The sequence below is a fragment of the Notolepis coatsorum genome (genome assembly GCF_963971535.1).
Source record: "Notolepis coatsorum genome assembly, chromosome: 20".
Classification (NCBI taxonomy): domain Eukaryota; kingdom Metazoa; phylum Chordata; class Actinopteri; order Aulopiformes; family Paralepididae; genus Notolepis; species Notolepis coatsorum.
Genome location: NC_140184.1, coordinates 61,301,230 through 61,321,909, shown reverse-complemented (window position 1 = coordinate 61,321,909; position 20,680 = coordinate 61,301,230). Strand labels below are relative to the sequence as shown.

Sequence of the window (20,680 nt, the reverse complement as noted above, 5' to 3'; positions counted from 1 at the left end):
TACTGCTCGTGGAGGTCCATCCCACATTGTCCGGCATTGCATATGAGGGGGGGGGGGGGGGGGGGGGGGCAGCATCGCAGATGTATAGTTTGTAAACGCTAGTCCTGCCGGAGTATTTAAACCCCGCCTGCACGGCTCAGATCGGCCCAGAAAAGTAACTACACCATTTCTAATGGAGTGCAATACCGTCTGGAAGGCGTAGGCGGCGGTATTTGCCCTTTTGCGAGCTCCGACACATTCCCAATGATAACATCAGGCTGGATGGATGAAAAATGAATGAATATAGCTAATAAAAGAAATAACGATTAAACCCCGACTTTTCTCGTGATTGGCGCTGAACGGTTGCCGAGTTAACCCGACTTTTCTCGTGACTGGCGCAGAATGAGTTAATATCATCATTAATAATAAATATAATACTACTACTACTAATAATTATATCTATATGTGAATCCTTTTTTATTGTATTGCCCAGAGAGAGGTTTCCCACGCTGCAGCCTTTTAGATTAGATACAGAATGAGTGCCCCCACCTCGCAGTTTGGCCTGTTATGTGTTTCTTACATGCACACAGTATTCCTGATTCTAGCTAATATCCAACAGGTTAAATATCTCGTATACATGAGTAATGGAAAACAACTTCAACAGTAAACAGGATGAGGTCATCATTTCCAGCTATCATATTCACCTTTCTCATATAATGAGCTTACCCCAATACCCTGGCATTCCGTCTGAGGGGGCTTGTGTAGACGCCCGTCCTGTTTACAACAGCTGAGATAAGCTCATATCCCAACTATGACCAACCTGAATATGATGGTTGGGATATACCAATATTAGCCGTGATAATGCCTATACTATAGTATACAGAATAGTATTGTGCATTATGCTCTCATAGACATTAGTGTGCCATGTTAAGGGGGGGGGGGGGGCTTTGAACTATTAAAAGTTGCCTACTTGTTGTGAATGCTCTTGAAGCCGCCTGGAGTACTGTGACCGTGACGTACTTATCAAGCAAGTGCTTTACATACGTCACATCATAAACTATCTGAATGTCAGGTTTACAACCAACAATGTTGCTGGTAGGGCTGTCCTCGACATTCATAGTTGTAGGACTTTTATCGACTACTAATCGATGAGTTGATTTCACCAACAAATCTGTAAGATTTTGTTTGCAAGATGCAGTCACATGTAAGGACCTCTTTAAAATCTATTATTGCTTTCCAGAAATGTCCTTATTTTTCAGGAAATAATTCATTCAGCACAAGTAAAAAGATGGAAAAATAGACTAAGAAAGACCAGACCAACTGATTAATGGACTAACAAAGACCAGACCAACTGATTAATGGACTAACAAAGACCAGACCAACTGATTAATGGACTAACAAAGACCAGACCAACTGATTAATGGACTAACAAAGACCAAACTGACAGATAATTAATGGACTAACAAAGACCAAACTGACCGATTAATGGACTAACAAAGACCAGACCAACTGATTAATGGACTAACAAAGACCAGACCAACTGATTAATGGACTAACAAAGACCAGACTGACCGATAATTAATGGACTAACAAAGACCAGACCAACTGATTAATGGACTAACAAAGACCAGACCAACTGATTAATGGACTAACAAAGACCAAACTGACCGATAATTAATGGACTAACAAAGACCAAACCAACTGATTAATGGACCGACTAACAAAGACCAGAACAACTGATTAATGGACTAACAAAGACCAAACTGACCGATAATTAATGGACTAACAAAGACCAAACTGACCGATTAATGGACTAACAAAGACCAGACCAACTGATTAATGGACTAACAAAGACCAAACTGACCGATTAATGGACTAACAAAGACCAAACCAACTGATTAATGGACTAACAAAGACCAAAATGACCGATTAATGGACTAACAAAGACCAAACCAACTGATTAATGGACTAACAAAGACCAAACCAACTGATTAATGGACTAACAAAGACCAAACCAACTGATTAATGGACTAACAAAGACCAGACCAACTGATTAATGGACCAACAAAGACCAAACCAACTGATTAATGGACTAACAAAGACCAAACCAACTGATTAATGGACTAACAAAGACCAGACCAACTGATTAATGGACTAACAAAGACCAAACCAACTGATTAATGGACTAACAAAGACCAAACTGACCGATTAATGGACTAACAAAGACCAAACTGACCGATTAATGGACTAACAAAGACCAAACCAACTGATTAATGGACTAACAAAGACCAAACCGACCGATTAATGGACTAACAAAGACCAAACCGACCGATTAATGGACTAACAAAGACCAAACCGACTGATTTAATGGACTAACAAAGACCAAACCGATATATGAGAAATATATCAACAAAAACATCTTATTACTAATACTGGATCTTAAACATGTCAGAGTAGAACAGTAATATTGTGCTTTTCCAGTGTTTGACCTACTCTACCACTGCACATAAATCTGGTATTTTATTTTGAAAGTGGTTACCAATGGTTACAGGCAGCCATACTGGAAGAACTAAACAAACATTCTGTGCAAAGCCTCTATTGTTGAAGATGTACAGTATTCTTTCTCTCTCTCTCACTCTCTCTCTCTCTGTGACTCTGTCTCACTCTTTCTATCTCTCTCTCTCCACCTCTCTGTCTTTCTCTCTCTCTCTCTCTCACGCTCACACACATCCCCACCGAGCGGTTCCTCTCATTTGCAGTCTGAGGCCATACAGCAGCGATGAAGGCAATATTGATTTGATGGCCTGTCTGAAAATGAAATCAAACGGAGGGATGGAAGGCGAGCAGGAGCCATTACAGTTCAACAGGCTTTTTGGCAGCTCAGCTTAGTGGCGGGGCGTGACGCCTACATACACTCTGCAGCATCAAGTCAAATCTATATAAATGTAAATGAGAGAGCTTTGTATTGACAGAAACACCCTGTGTGTGTGTGTGTGTGTGTAACTTCTGCTCACGCTTTTCTTCATGACTCCTGTTCATCTGTCACTCTCTTTCCCTTCCTTTCCCCCTCTATCTCCCACTCTATCTCCCACTCTCCCTTCTTTTTCTCTCTCTCTCTCTCTCTATCTCTCTATCTCTCTATCTCTCTCTCTCTCTCTCTCTCTCTCTCTCTCTCTCTCTCTCACTCTCACTCTCACTCTCACTCTCACTCTCACTCTCACTCTCACTCTCACTCTCACTCTCTCTCTCACTCTCTCTCTCTCTCTCTCTCTCTCTCTCTCTCTCTCCCCCCCCCCCCCTCTCTTTCTCTCTCTCTCTCTCTCTCTCTCTCTCTCTCTCTCTCTCTCTCTCTCTCTCTCTCTCTCTCTCTCTCTCTCTCTCTCTCTCTCTAGAAGGGACAGTGCTGTGATTAAGGAGGAGATCAAGGCCTTCCTGGGGCACAGGAGGATCTCTCAGGCTGTTGTTGCTCAGGTTACAGGTGGGTGTCACTCTGTGTGTATGTTTGTTTGTTTGCTGTAGAGCTCCTCCGTGCCCACTGCCCACGCCCACTCTCCTCCGTGCCCACGCCCACTCTCCTTGTTTCCAGAAGTCTGTTCTCTATGGCTGTAGCCTCTGGCAGAAGGAACAACATATCGACCACTGGTTTCCCATTTCATTCCTGTATTCATATTCTGTACATTACAACTTTTACTGATGGCGATTCAGAGTAATTTACTCTCAATAATTGTCAAACTAAATGAATGTGTTCAAAACTGTTTTGAGTTTTTGGATTTGTGTGAGATTATGTGCAAAATAAATTTTTGGCGAAGTGCCCCTTTAAGCTTTCAGTATCAGCCGACACCGAGATCTGATCCATAGCTTTCACTGAACAGTATCAGACCCATACTATACTGATACTCTACTGAGCCTGGTATCAGACCCATACTATACTGATACTCTACTTCAGCCTGGTATCAGACCCATACTATACTGATACTCTACTTCAGCCTGGTATCAGACCCATACTATACTGATACTCTACTTCAGCCTGGTATCAGACCCATACTATACTGATACTCTACTTCAGCCTGGTATCAGACCCATACTATACTGATACTCTACTACAGCCTAGTATCAGACCCATACTATACTGATACTCTACTACAGCCTGGTATCAGACCCATACTATACTGATACTCTACTTCAGCCTGGTATCAGACCCATACTATACTGATACTCTACTACAGCCTAGTATCAGACCCATACTATACTGATACTCTACTTCAGCCTGGTATCAGACCCATACTATACTGATACTCTACTGAGCCTGGTATCAGACCCATACTATACTGATACTCTACTTCAGCCTGGTATCAGACCCATACTATACTGATACTCTACTACAGCCTGGTATCAGACCCATACTATACTGATACTCTACTGAGCCTGGTATCAGACCCATACTATACTGATACTCTACTTCAGCCTGGTATCAGACCCATACTATACTGATACTCTACTACAGCCTGGTATCAGACCCATACTATACTGATACTCTACTGAGCCTGGTATCAGACCCATACTATACTGATACTCTACTTCAGCCTGGTATCAGACCCATACTATACTGATACTCTACTTCAGCCTGGTATCAGACCCATACTATACTGATACTCTACTACAGCCTGGTATCAGACCCATACTATACTGATACTCTACTACAGCCTGGTATCAGACCCATACTATACTGATACTCTACTTCAGCCTGGTATCAGACCCATACTATACTGATACTCTACTTCAGCCTGGTATCAGACCCATACTATACTGATACTCTACTACAGCCTAGTATCAGACCCATACTATACTGATACTCTACTTCAGCCTGGTATCAGACCCATACTATACTGATACTCTACTTCAGCCTAGTATCAGACCCATACTATACTGATACTCTACTACAGCCTGGTATCAGACCCATACTATACTGATACTCTACTTCAGCCTGGTATCAGACCCATACTATACTGATACTCTACTTCAGCCTGGTATCAGACCCATACTATACTGATACTCTACTTCAGCCTGGTATCAGACCCATACTATACTGATACTCTACTACAGCCTGGTATCAGACCCATACTATACTGATACTCTACTTCAGCCTGGTATCAGACCCATACTATACTGATACTCTACTGAGCCTGGTATCAGACCCATACTATACTGATACTCTACTGAGCCTGGTATCAGACCCATACTATACTGATACTCTACTACAGCCTGGTATCAGACCCATACTATACTGATACTCTACTACAGCCTGGTATCAGACCCATACTATACTGATACTCTACTTCAGCCTGGTATCAGACCCATACTATACTGATACTCTACTTCAGCCTGGTATCAGACCCATACTATACTGATACTCTACTTCAGCCTGGTATCAGACCCATACTATACTGATACTCTACTTCAGCCTGGTATCAGACCCATACTATACTGATACTCTACTACAGCCTAGTATCAGACCCATACTATACTGATACTCTACTACAGCCTGGTATCAGACCCATACTATACTGATACTCTACTTCAGCCTGGTATCAGACCCATACTATACTGATACTCTACTACAGCCTAGTATCAGACCCATACTATACTGATACTCTACTTCAGCCTGGTATCAGACCCATACTATACTGATACTCTACTGAGCCTGGTATCAGACCCATACTATACTGATACTCTACTTCAGCCTGGTATCAGACCCATACTATACTGATACTCTACTACAGCCTGGTATCAGACCCATACTATACTGATACTCTACTGAGCCTGGTATCAGACCCATACTATACTGATACTCTACTTCAGCCTGGTATCAGACCCATACTATACTGATACTCTACTACAGCCTGGTATCAGACCCATACTATACTGATACTCTACTGAGCCTGGTATCAGACCCATACTATACTGATACTCTACTTCAGCCTGGTATCAGACCCATACTATACTGATACTCTACTTCAGCCTGGTATCAGACCCATACTATACTGATACTCTACTACAGCCTGGTATCAGACCCATACTATACTGATACTCTACTACAGCCTGGTATCAGACCCATACTATACTGATACTCTACTTCAGCCTGGTATCAGACCCATACTATACTGATACTCTACTTCAGCCTGGTATCAGACCCATACTATACTGATACTCTACTACAGCCTAGTATCAGACCCATACTATACTGATACTCTACTTCAGCCTGGTATCAGACCCATACTATACTGATACTCTACTTCAGCCTAGTATCAGACCCATACTATACTGATACTCTACTACAGCCTGGTATCAGACCCATACTATACTGATACTCTACTTCAGCCTGGTATCAGACCCATACTATACTGATACTCTACTTCAGCCTGGTATCAGACCCATACTATACTGATACTCTACTTCAGCCTGGTATCAGACCCATACTATACTGATACTCTACTACAGCCTGGTATCAGACCCATACTATACTGATACTCTACTTCAGCCTGGTATCAGACCCATACTATACTGATACTCTACTGAGCCTGGTATCAGACCCATACTATACTGATACTCTACTGAGCCTGGTATCAGACCCATACTATACTGATACTCTACTACAGCCTGGTATCAGACCCATACTATACTGATACTCTACTACAGCCTGGTATCAGACCCATACTATACTGATACTCTACTTCAGCCTGGTATCAGACCCATACTATACTGATACTCTACTTCAGCCTGGTATCAGACCCATACTATACTGATACTCTACTTCAGCCTGGTATCAGACCCATACTATACTGATACTCTACTTCAGCCTGGTATCAGACCCATACTATACTGATACTCTACTACAGCCTGGTATCAGACCCATACTATACTGATACTCTACTTCAGCCTGGTATCAGACCGATGGTGTCATTGCACCCCTAGTATTTTTTACCGTAATTACTTATATTAGGGACCTTACATTTGAATGGTTAACACGTTGATTGCCTAAGGCTAAATTCATGATATACCATAGGTTGCCAGCTCTATTTGTCTATGTAGAAGTTCCCCTTCTTTGCAGGGCTATAACTTTTTAAATTCTATTGCTAAATTGCCATTATTAGGGCCCATTCAATGTCCTATATGTATTGTTCAGGGTGTATGAACGTTAAACTTTTTCATTCACATATTCATACTAAAATATGATCTAAAAAGTATAAGTATGTTTTCATCTCTTTCTGCAGCTTTCTCCAGAACGTGATTTATAGCCCCAAATGCATTATATTGATGATCAAATACAGTTTGATAGCAATCGGCGCGATATAAAAAAAATCCAACTGGACGGACTTCTGGAAGTTACTACACGTAATCTGATGTTGACCGGATGGCCGAGGGGGCGTTTATAATTCCGTGGGCAGCGTTATACCATTCATCTAATGTGGGTCAAATGTTCATCATAGCAGTTAGTATCGTACACATTGAAAAATAACGCTGAATCTTACCGTATCTTCCTCGCGCCGTTGGGCGATGAGCGTGGAACAGACATTTTCCTATTATGGGATATAGAAATATCCGGTCCATTTCCAGGTTGTATAATAATTAGAGGTGGACATAGATTAATTTTTTTAATCTAGATTAATCTATCTGCAATCCTGGATTTAATCTATTAAAATGCCTAAAAAAAAAAAAACTGCAGAAGGCATTCAAAATATGTGTGTTCTACCCAAATAATGACCAGAAGTAAGTCCTTACTTTTTCTTTCCTCCTTATGTTTCTCAGGCCAGGTGGCCCATTACACCATGAGCCCATCTCCCGTTTCCAAAATGCATTACAGACTGTTTGAAAAAGCAGTTTTGCTATGATAATTGGTAATGAAATATCAAAATAATGTTCAATAAGATGTACTTGTGTTTAATAAGTTGTTTTATTCAGAAGTTAACACAAATAAATAATATTACCAGTACAGTACAGTATCTAGCACACTCTCAGGAGCAAAACAGAAAGAATCATTTCAAACTTGAACTATGTGACATGGCTTGAATCAACTGCTCCAGTGGAGTTGCTCAGTGGCCAAAGGTGTCAACTGTGGTTGTATTGTACTGGGCAGCTCCCAGGTGTGAATGGAACTGTGTGAATGTGAAGCAGGGCGTTCCTGAAAAAGAGCATCTGTGCTCAGCGAACCTACCCTGGGTAAATAAAGGTAAAAAAAAAAATGTTTTTTTTTTTTTAGATTAATGCGTTAATTCTATTATTGCGCGATACTAGTATAGCGTTAACGCAGCACGTTAACGCCGTTAACGGCCCAGCTCTAATAATAATATATACGTCCAAATCATGTTGTTTTTTCAAGTTATTTGCAGCGATCGATGTTCACTGTGTGAAGACTGAGTCTCTCTAACACTAGCGAGTGCCCGGACCCCATATGGAGTGAGTCCTACCGGGTTAAAGGTAACATCCGTTTTTTCGATCTGCCGATCGGCCACCAGATGGCGGTCTTGAACCGCTAGAGGATTGAGAGGAGATCACACTTGTGTCTCAGGGCCCCGGAAAGGAAATATGATTCCGATCACAGATTTTTGAAATATTGATATCAAAGACGAGTTACGGCGTCTTCGGCAACTTGAGCATGGCGGGGAAGGACGCCTAAAAGCGTCTTCCGGCAGTTAAAGTGTTAATAGTTATTTTCTTTTTTTCATGCACACACAGTCCCATGTTGAAAGCAGAAGAAGCATTACATGTACGATGTGTATGTGACAAATACACTTTGACTTTGTGTTTTGACCTTGATTTAAATTAAATACTTGAATTTCCTGGTTACAAGAGAGTAAATCTATATAACTACTTCAGTCTTGGAGAAACATGGTGGGTGTCTGTGGTGCATGGCAGAGATGTACACACATGTGACTTGAGTCTTGACAGTTGAGACTCGACTTAAGATTTGGGACTCCTGAACAATTTTAATTGAATGGAGTAATTTTGTATTTGAAGGAAATATCCGATGAGCAGAATGTCATTGCATCCCTTATTATCATCTGGTGCGCATGGCAACAGATTACTGTGCTGCGACAACAACACCATGATTGGATGGAGCTGTCCAGTGGAAAGTGGTGCTGAAATCCTGTGTGGTGAGCACACCTGCAGCCGCTTTGCCATTTGTCATAACCTTTGTCTATAATAACTTCACACAAGGCCCAAACTAAAGAATTGCTAAATGCAGGATGTTGGATCGACCACATCAAACTTTATCAGGCACCTGAAAATGCACCCAGATAGGTCAGTCATGTGTAAGTCATGTGAAAGGTTAGCTCCTATGGATGGTTAGCAAACATGTTTAGCTCCGCATCAGTTATCTAACGTTAGCTTGCTACTAGCTTTGTAGCTAAGGGAGGTTAACTGAATATTTTGAAAAGAGTGTTTGTTCTCTTGCCACACTTGTTCAAATAGAGTGCTGGCTTTGCCATGGCATGACTATGAAAATGGTCGGGTAATCATCCACATTCTGCTGTCACAATCTGTTTGCTAATGTCAATTATTAATGTCGGCTACCGGCAGGTTACAGGTTTATTGTTGACCACGTAATGTCTTCTATTAGGTTACCATTACACTGGGTTTGAGAGGCTAGAGGGAAGTGTTAATTTATAGTAGATTATAAGAGACCCAGTGTAATTATACAATACGAGTGTACTCTGTTATTGAAAAATAGGTTACTGATGGCGGCCTGCTAGAACGCTCATTACAACTATAAGAGACTTGACTTGAACTTGTGACCAAAATACTTGAGACATGACTTGGACTTGACTTGTGAACATCTCTGGTGCATGGTAGTCTTGTATACCTAACGTGACAGTATACCTAACGTGACAGTATACCTAACATGACAGTATACCTAACGTGACAGTATACCTAACGTGACAGTATACCTAACGTGACAGTATACCTAACGTGACAGTATACCTAATGTGACAGTATACCTAACGTGCAGTATACCTAACGTGACAGTATACCTAACGTGACAGTATACCTAACGTGCAGTATACCTAATGTGACAGTATACCTAATGTGACAGTATACCTAACGTGCAGTATACCTAATGTGACAGTATACCTAACGTGACAGTATACCTAACGTGACAGTATACCTAACGTGACAGTATACCTAACATGACAGTATACCTAACGTGACAGTATACCTAACATGACAGTATACCTAACGTGACAGTATACCTAACATGACAGTATACCTAACGTGACAGTATACCTAACGTGACAGTATACCTAACGTGACAGTATACCTAACGTGACAGTATACCTAACATTACAGTATACCTAACGTGACAGTATACCTAACATGACAGTATACCTAACGTGACAGTATACCTAACATGACAGTATACCTAACGTGACAGTATACCTAACGTGACAGTATACCTAACATGACAGTATACCTAACGTGACAGTATACCTAACATGACAGTATACCTAACGTGAGCTACTGAGCATTTTGATCCCGTAGATGGACTTGGCTGACACGCCGTTTCTAAATGTCTGATCTGATACCAAACAGTCCTTGTCCCAATGATACAATGCAGGCAGCTTTACTTGGAAAATGATATTTATTTGCTTCACCGTGCAAACAGAATATCCTCACTTTTGTTCCTTAAACTGATTAAATAATAATGAATACAATACCTAATTGCCTACAAACATTTCGCCCTGTGGCGTGTTCGTGCGTGCGGTCAAAAACCATTGCCCTTTTCGGGTCAAAACTCCTCCTCATACAGGTGTACCTGACGCTTAAATAAAAGAAGCGCCACCCCCTGGTCACATAAATCCACTGCACATTAAATCCATTTTGGCCGTTACAATACCTAATGTGACAGTATACCTAATGTGACAGTATACCTAACATGACAGTATACCTAACATGACAGTATACCTAACGTGACAGTATACCTAACATGACAGTATACCTAACATGACAGTATACCTAACATGACAGTATACCTATTACCTAATGTGACAGTATACCTAACATGACAGTATACCTAACATGACAGTATACCTAATGTGACAGTATACCTAATGTGACAGTATACCTAATGTGACAGTATACCTAACATGACAGTATACCTAACATGACAGTATACCTATTACCTAATGTGACCGTATACCTAATGTGACAGTATACCTAACATGACAGTATACCAACATGACAGTATACCTAACATGACAGTATACCTAATGTGACAGTATACCTAATGTGACAGTATACCTAATGTGACAGTATACCTAATGTGACAGTATACCTAATGTGACAGTATACCTAATGTGACAGTATACCTAATGTGACAGTATACCTAACATGACAGTATGCCTAATGTGACAGCAGGGTTAAAAAAAAAAAAAAAAAAAAAAATGACTTTTTTTGCCCCCCTTAATTGATTTTCGGGGGCTTTTTTTGTATTTCGGGGGCACTGAATTTTTATGATAAATGGTTATTAAACATCCTTACAGTCTTTTTACAGTCTTCGTCCCACGGACAACAAGATCCACACAAGCTCCTCGAACACTAGCCGTGTTTGCAGCCGGAGTCTCACGACAAGCTTTGCAATAAATGATATGTTGACCGGTAGCATCCTCCTCAACCCCTACCCAGTCTAATCCCCACGACTCCATCGTACTCCGCTTTACATTTTTTTATTTGAGGACCTGGGGAATCTGCTTCTCAGACTCTTTTTCTTTCATGTTTTTATAGTTTGATAAAAAACGCTGTATCTTGTATCTTGTATCTTATCTTGTCTTCAAAATGCCATCAAATGCTGGTGAGCTGCTCACCTGCTAATGTGAGAGGGTGGGGAGAGTGACGTTGACATCGGCGTCTGATCAAAACAGATTTAATAAATCATGTCTTTCACTCGTCGGTTAAATAAATAGTAATATAAATCTTTATACTATGTTTGATAACGTAGTGTTAATGACATTAATAATGTCTCCATATATATATATATCATTAGTAAACTGTCTGGGGCTTTTTGTCCCCCCCGGCCCCCCAACGCTGCGTGATCGCTGAAACCAACGACAACCTCCGCCTCCCAACGAAGCGATAAACTCATCCCAATAGTATGCAACTGCAGAGCCGCAGAGCCAGCGGCGCTATCAGGTCCGGTCTGGGGACCGCTCCGCAGCGCCACCCACCCAATGGCTGAATTGCCAATGGCTGAATTGGAGTACTGCACTGTGCGGGCACAACTGTGAGCTCTGCGGCTCCGCAGCTGCACGCCTCTCGCTAATCCAGCACCAAGCTCCCGCACCAGTAAACTGTCGGGGGCATTTTGTGCCCCCCTTAAATGATTTTCGAGGGCATTTTGTCCATTTTCACGGGCATTTTCCCCCGAGCCCCCGTTAATTTCGCACCCTGTGTGACAGTATACCTAACGTGACAGTATACCTAATGTGACAGTATACCTAACATGACAGTATACCTAATGTGACAGTATACCTAACATGACAGTATACCTAACATGACAGTATACCTAACATGACAGTATACCTAATGTGACAGTATACCTAATGTGACAGTATACCTAACATGACAGTATACCTAATGTGACAGCAAACAACCTTGAATGACGTCCACGTACTGTACATGTTGAAGTGTCTTGTACATGTATTTGCTTCATTGTTCTTCTTGGTTGCCAAGCAGACTCGCTTGGTCACCATGGTGACTGATTTATGACTTGTTTGATAAAATGAAATGAACAAATGGCAGAGACTGTAGTTTTAGTCTGCAGGCGGTGTGTGTATGATGTGTGTGTGTATATGGTGTGTGTGTATGATGTATGATGTGTGCGTGATCTCTGTGTGTGTGTGACTGTGTACGTGTGTGTACTAGGCCTGTCCCAGACTAAGGATTTGTATAGTCAACTTTGATTGGCCAAAATTAGCTGATAGTCGAAAAAAAATCATTACATCATTTGATCATTCCATTTGGGCTGTGGGGGTGCTTAATGTCTGAAGGAGTCGACTAGAGGCTTCTTGTCCTCTGCGAAAGCATGCAATTGGTCCACTGATCGATACATCTTGATATTTGTCTAGTCTAGTGTGTTCATTAGACGAGTGAAAATCCTCTTTCAGTGCCTCTGTGCCCATTTTCTTAGGCAGTTAGCCTCGCTGGTATGCATGCCATTAGCGTCAGCCACGCTTCTAGGCCTCTTTGCTTTTGGAAAGAATGATTTTATATTAATGATATTGTTTCTTCTTTGTATGGATGTCATGCCCATCTGTATGCTGATGACACAATTGTGTACTGTATTGCAGACTCTGTACAGCTGGCCTTTGAGAAATTGCAACTTTCCTTTTATGCTCTACAGGATGCCCTTACTAGTCTTAAATTGGTTCTTAATGCTAGTAAGACAAAGTTTATGTTATTTTCAAGAGCAAGGAATATTAACCTTGATGATGTGAGGATATCTACTGTCAGTGGCTCTTGTATAGAGAGAGTCACTGAGTATAAATATCTTGGCCTGTGGCTTGACGAGAAATTAACATTTAAGTTCCATGTGGAAAATCTTGCCACTAAACTGCGACAGAAAATTGGTTTCCTGTACAGAAACAGATCCAATTTTCCTCTATTTAGTAGAAAAAGAATTGTGGAATCAGTCTTCTTATCAGTTTTGGACTATGGTGATGTAATTTATAGGCATGCTGCGGCATCAACTCTTAAACCTCTGGATTCTGCATATCACTCAGCTCTCAGATTTATAACTGGTGACAGATATGATACTCACCATTGTGTCCTGTATGATAGGGTGGGTTGGCCTTCTCTTGCAGAAAGGCGCAACAAACACTGGTATTTATTTATTTTTAAAGCCCTTATTGGTAAACAACCTGTTTATATCTCCTCACTGTTAAATTGGAATATTGGAACCTATTCAACTCGATCGAATGACTGGATGGTTCTTAGGGTTCCTCAGATTTGTTCTGAGCTAGGGAAGTCAGCCTTTTCCTTTGATGCCTCTAACTCATGGACTGTCCTTCAACTCACGCTAAAATTGGAGGTTCTCCCTTCCCTTGGAATGTTTAAATGTATGATTTCAGACCATTGTGTGACTACCTGTAACTGTTTTAGTTGATATTTAAAAATTATTTTTAAACGTTTTTAATTTGTTTTACTCTGGTGTTTAAATTTCTGTGAATATTGTTTTTATTATGTACTGTACAATCGTCGTTTCTGTAAATGAGGGAAACCCCAGATGCTTACGATTTTAAATAAAGGTTGAAATGAAAAAAAAATGAAATGATAAAAAAAATAATATATATATATATTATTATTATTTAATTTGTTTAACTTTTTTTGCCATCGACTAAGAGTTTGGCAGTCGACTACGGCTCCTTCCGATTGATTATTCGACTAGTTGGGGTCAGCCCTACTGTGTACGTGGGTATGTGGTGTGTGTGTGTGATGTGGTTGTATGTGTATCTGTATGATGTATGTATGATGTATGTATGTGTGTGTGTGTGTGTGTGTGTGTGTTTATGATGTGTGTAATGTATGTGGTGTGAGTATATGTGTGTATGATGTGTGTGTGGTGTGAGGCTGTGTGAGTATAATGTTCAGTAACCTGTCGACTGTATGTAGTGTATGTGTATTTACTGTGGTTCAGTAACCTGTAGACTGTATGTAGTGTATGTGTATTTACTGTGGTTCAGTAACCTGTAGACTGTATGTAGTGTATGTGTATTTACTGTGGTTCAGTAACCTGTAGACTGTATGTAGTGTATGTGTATTTACTGTGGTTCAGTAACCTGTAGACTGTATGTAGTGTATGTGTATTTACTGTGGTTCAGTAACCTGTAGACTGTATGTAGTGTATGTGTATTTACTGTGGTTCAGTAACCTGTAGACTGTATGTAGTGTATGTGTATTTACTGTGGTTCAGTAACCTGTAGACTGTATGTAGTGTATGTGTATTTACTGTGGTTCAGTAACCTGTAGACTGTATGTAGTGTATGTGTATTTACTGTGGTTCAGTAACCTGTAGACTGTATGTAGTGTATGTGTATTTACTGTGGTTCAGTAACCTGTAGACTGTATGTAGTGTATGTGTATTTACTGTGGTTCAGTAACCTGTAGACTGTATGTAGTGTATGTGTATTTACTGTGGTTCAGTAACCTGTAGACTGTATGTAGTGTATGTGTATTTACTGTGGTTCAGTAACCTGTAGACTGGGTACATGATGCTGGTAACCTGGATGCTGTCATAGTTAACATTGAGCCAGACTTACCACTAGAAGTGTTTTTTTTTTTTTTTTTTATATTATTGGTCTTTTTCCCCCTCCATTTTCCTCCGATTTTCTCCCATCCCAATGTTAGTCGTTATGCCAATTCCCAGTCCCTTCCTGGTCGCTGCGCACTTACCCCCCACAGTCAGATCATCTGGGAGAGTGGAGGCTACCACGTGCTTCCTCCGACACACGTCCAGCCAATCACCGCTTCTTTTCACCCGGCAGCGCGGATTCTCATTGAGAGGGCGTAGCGTGTGGGAGGACCACACTATCCCCCTCACGTCCAATCCGCGCTTAGCAGGCGCCCCGACCGAACTGTAGGAGTCGCTGTTTACAACGACCCGGACCCACCCCGCCAGCTTCTCCCACCCTCTGATACAGCCAATTGTATCAGTGCAGACGGCCAGCCAAGCTGGTGACAACCCCGGAGCTGTGAGCTGGATTCGAACAGGCAAATCCAGCTCAGCTCCGGGGCTGGTGACGAACGCAATCTCCGCTCGGCCACCTAACCGCTACTAGAAGTGCTTTCTAACTAAATATAAGGAAACCGAAGCAGACAAATGGAAAGACATATCAAACTTCTAAGAGTAGGAGTACTGATCTAGGATCAGACTGCTCCGAGTCGGGTCACATGATCCTCAGGTCCCCCCTCACTTTGACTGGTCTCAGATCAGTACTCCTACTATAAGATGTCAATTTAACAGGCCCCCGGGCCGCGTCTAGTTTTTTACCAACAGATTTCCAGTTCTGCGTTTGCGTTCTGCGATCTGATTGGCCACTGATGTTTCTGGTGCGATCTGATTGGCCACTGACGTTTCTGGTCATGTGACATGTGCGCCCAATCGCGTGAAGCGCCCATTTCCGCCTCGAACAGCCTGCAAACTACCTAACGCCTAGTTTATCACTGGTTAAGCTTAGGCGACTCTTGGTTAAAGTGGAGATGAAGCAGTGAGCAATGTGATCCTAGTTTGTTTGTTGTGTACCTTGTGTAAGACAGGGTTCTATAATCAAATGTGAAATCTATCTTATTTGTCTGAAAAATATAATATAATATCCCTGTTTTCAACATGGGCGCCGCCATTTTGTTGCTGACGTCATGGCTGACGTCATACCGTGGCTTGGGTGTATACACTCTGGTTAGCTGCCTATATTGAATGGGTCAGTCAGCAGATAAAATGTTGCCTACAAAACAACGGGACCGCGGTGGTTCTGTTTGTATTGCTCCTGGCTGTTCAAACTAATTTTACCATGTGAGAGAGAGGAAAGTTGGTTAATTTCCACAAACTACCAGTGAAAAAAACAGTGTTGTTGACATGTTGGCTCGGGCTGCCTGCACCCAGACGGCGCGACCAGCCTGTTGGACAGGGAAGGAGGATCTGCAGCGAACACTTCATTGCCTCGGATTATGTTGTTGGGGTGGGATGTTTGTCCAGAAGACCACTAATCAGCTGAAGCCTGATAGAAACAGGCGTCACACGATTGGCGCGACCAGAAACGTCAGTGGCCAATCAGATCGCAGAATGCGAACGCGGAACTGGAAAGCCGTTGGTAAAAGTAATCAGGCCCCCGGGCTTTCTCTCTTTTATCTAACAGTCAGCAGAAGTTCTATTCTAGTACTGAGCCATCGTCAGCCAGGCTGGTAACATTGACATACCACCAGGCACTTTGATACTGTTATGAGACGGTTATGATACTGTTATGACATAACGCAGAGACATAGGGTTATTAATACGCTACTGTTGTTATGTGACAGGCTCATTGAGACATATCACAAACATATTACTACTGTTGTCATGTGACATACTCATTGAGACATATCACACACATTATCACTACTGTTGTCATGGGACCCAGGATCATTGATATATCACTACTGTTGTCATGTGACCCAGGATCATTGAAACATATCACAAACATGTTACTACTCTACTGTTGTCATGTGACCCAGAATCATTGAAACACATCACTGTTGTCATGTGACCCAGACTCATTGAGACATATCACAAACATATTACTACTGTTGTCATGTGACCAGGATCATTGAAACACATCACTATTGTTGTCATGTGACCAGGATCATTGAAACACATCACTATTGTTGTCATGTGACCAGGATCATTGAAACACATCACTATTGTTGTCATGGGACCCAGGATCATTGAAACACATCACTATTGTTGTCATGGGACCCAGGATCATTGAAACACATCACTATTGTTGTCATGGGACCCAGGATCATTGAAACATATCACACACATAATATTACTACAGTTGTCATGTGACCGGGCAAATACTGCGGCATGGTCATGCTGGACCTACAAAAGGCCTTCGACACTGTCAATCACTCCATTCTGATTGACAAGCTAAAAGTAGGGATGTCCCGATCACGTTTTTTTGCTCCAGATCCGATCCTGATCATGTGATTTTGAGTATCTACCGATACCGATCTTTCCCGATCCGATAATTTTTTATTTATTTTTTTAATCCCAATTTCTCACATTACATTCATCCTGAATGTTGACGTTATCCAGGTGAAAAGTTAACTTCATTCAAGCGAGGCATTGCAATCCTTGACATAAATCATTTGATGTATAATTAAATCAAAGGAAATGCGTTTGGGTCTGAGAGTGTGGCTGGTCTGCCGTTCTGCAGCTGGATACTATTGGTTTGTTTTGGCAAAATTCTTCTGCTCTGTGTGACAATAAATAAATGAATGATGATATGCAATTTAAAACCAAAACTAAGGCCTCAGTATGAGTTTAAGACGTGAATAAAAAAATTAAAAAAAAGCGAATTATTATTATTATTATTTTTTCGATCCCGATCTTCACGTGATCGGATCGGGACATCCCTAGCTAAAAGCAATTGGTTTTGTTAATCAGTGAGCTGGATGCAATCCTACCTTGAGGGGAGAGAACCGATGGTGGAGGTAAATGGTACAGTCTATTCCCCCCCTCACAGTGAGCTGTGGTGTTCTACAAGGAAGCATACTAGGACCGCTACTGTTCCTAATTTATGCAAATGACATGTCGTCAGCTTGTGACTGCAACTTGTTCTTGTTCGCGGACGACTCAGCCCTTCTGGTCTCTGACAAGAACAAGTTACAGGTTGAACAAACCCTCAGCTCAGAACTCGGCAGAATCTGCACCTGGCTCGCTGATAACAAACTATCATTACACATGGGCAAAACAGAGTCCATTCTCTTCGGATCAAATAACAAACTCGGCAAGACTGACGGCTTTTCAGTTACAGTGGGTGACAATATTGTCACAAGGAAAGATGAAATTACATACCTAGGTTCCATCCTAGAGGCAAATCTTTCCTGTGACAAAATGGTATCCAAAAGTCAACCAACGAACTAGATTCCTGTACCGGATCTCCTCTCTGGTAAACAAGAATACCCTGAAGACTCTGGCAGGAGCACTCATTCAAGGGTACTGCGACAGGGCGGCTAGGTGGTGCAGTGGGCAAGGCACTCACCACCAATGCTGGAGACGCTGGGTTCGCGTGTTCGAATCCAGCTCTCCACATTGTTTTCAGTTTGGCTGGTCGTCCGTACTCATACAATTGGCAGTATTAGAGGGTGGGAAAGCTGATGGGTGGGTCCTGGGCGTTGTAAACAGAAAAATACTCCTACAGTTCGGTCGGGCGCCTGCTCAGCGAAGGAAGGATCTGGAGGGAGGTAGTGTCTGTGACCTTCCACACGTTACACTCTCCCAGTGAGAATCTGAGCTGCCAGGTTGACTGCCGGCTGGCTGCGCATGTGTCGGAGGATAGCATGTGATAGTCTCCGGCCTCCCAGACCAACAGTAGGGGGGGTGCGCAACAACCAGGAAGGGAGTTGGGAATTGGCATAACGACTAACAGTGGGATGGGAGAAAAATCGGAAAAAGAGGAGGGGGAAAAAGATAAAAAAAAATAAAAAAAGGGTACTACGACTATGCTTGCACCTCATGGTACCAAAGCACCTCAAAGGCGCTAAAAACAAGATTACAAACATCTCAAAACAAACTGGTCAGACTACTACTTGACCTTACTCCTAGAACCCACCTCACCCCTGCCCACTTTGACTACCTAGGATGGCTTAGAGTAGACGACAGAGTACAGCAACTTGCAATGGGCCTGGTCTACAAGATACACTATACGACTAAGGTACCCATGTACATGTCAAAATACTTCCCAAAGGTCAGTGAATACCACGACCACAACACCAGAGGGAGCTCCACAAATCATGTTAAACCCAGATTCGGCTCAAACAAGGGACTAAACACGTTTCGCCATTATGCCACATCAATGTGGAACGCCCTACCTAAAGCTGTAAAGGAATGTGAATCACTACCCACTTTCAAAACCACTCTCACAGAGCACCTACGGAAGACTGCAATTCGAAACTGGCCCCTGTAAATGTACAGTAAATGTCCTAACCCAATAATACACAAGACCCTCTTCTTGGGACAAAGTAAGGTTTTGTCGATATCCCAATGTACAGTTTTGCTTGTACAGTTGTACAGTTTCCCCCACCCCACCTACCCAACCCCACCCAACCACCTCCAATGTACAGTTCCCCCCACCCCCACCCAACCCCCCCCACCCACCTAACCAACCTCCTCCAATGTACAGTTTCTACGTCAAATGTATATACTCTCTTTTTTAGACTCTTATGGTATCACAAACAGTACTGTATTTGTAAATCTGGTATGTCATAAATGTATAGATGTAGCAGTACTGTCTATCTGTATGTCGTGTATGTCATATATGTTATGATGAATTGAAAATGGGGGACCCTGATATAAACAAGGCGAAAGTCTTTCTCTGGTCTGCATCCCCTTAACAATTGTGTGTATTGAGCTGTACTGTATTGTACCCATTCTGCAATCTGTTAATAAAGTTTTCAATCAATTCAATCAATCAATCAAACCTAGACTCATTGAGACCTATCACATTCATTCATTCATTACATTTATATAGCACTTTTCTAGACACTCAAAGCGCTCCCCACAATGTAGGGTGGAAATTGCCTCCTTCACCACCACTGGTAGCACCCAACCTTGGGCTACGCAGACTCGATGGCTACCATACAATGGCACCCGGCACACATCACACTACACAATGGCTGAACAGCTCAGGAGACAGGGATTTATATCAGCCAATTAAGGGGAAGGGATGATGAGGTGGCCTTGATTGGAGTATCATCACCCAGGATCATTTAAACATATCACTACTGTTGTCATGGGACCCAGACTCATTGAAACATATACATTTATATTTACATTTAGTCATTTAGCAGACGCTTTTATCCAAAGCGACTTACAAGTTCTGTACAACAAGTCAACAGGACGGTACAACTCTGGCTACAAAGGGTAAGTGGTATTGTACATAGTAGATAGTGG

General features: G+C 41.9%; 1 protein-coding gene across 1 annotated transcript in view; it reads left to right on the top strand.

Moving 5' to 3' along the window:
• Nucleotides 1–20,680, top strand: part of LOC311246886 (homeobox-containing protein 1-like) — a gene marked incomplete at its 3' end in the record, with an annotated part of 40,294 nt that overhangs the window by 6,064 nt on the left and 13,550 nt on the right. Inside the window, exon 3 of the mRNA XM_084337127.1 lies at nt 3,372–3,457. Within this exon, the coding sequence (XP_084193253.1) occupies nt 3,372–3,457 (86 nt within the window). The remainder of the gene's footprint in view (nt 1–3,371; nt 3,458–20,680) is intronic.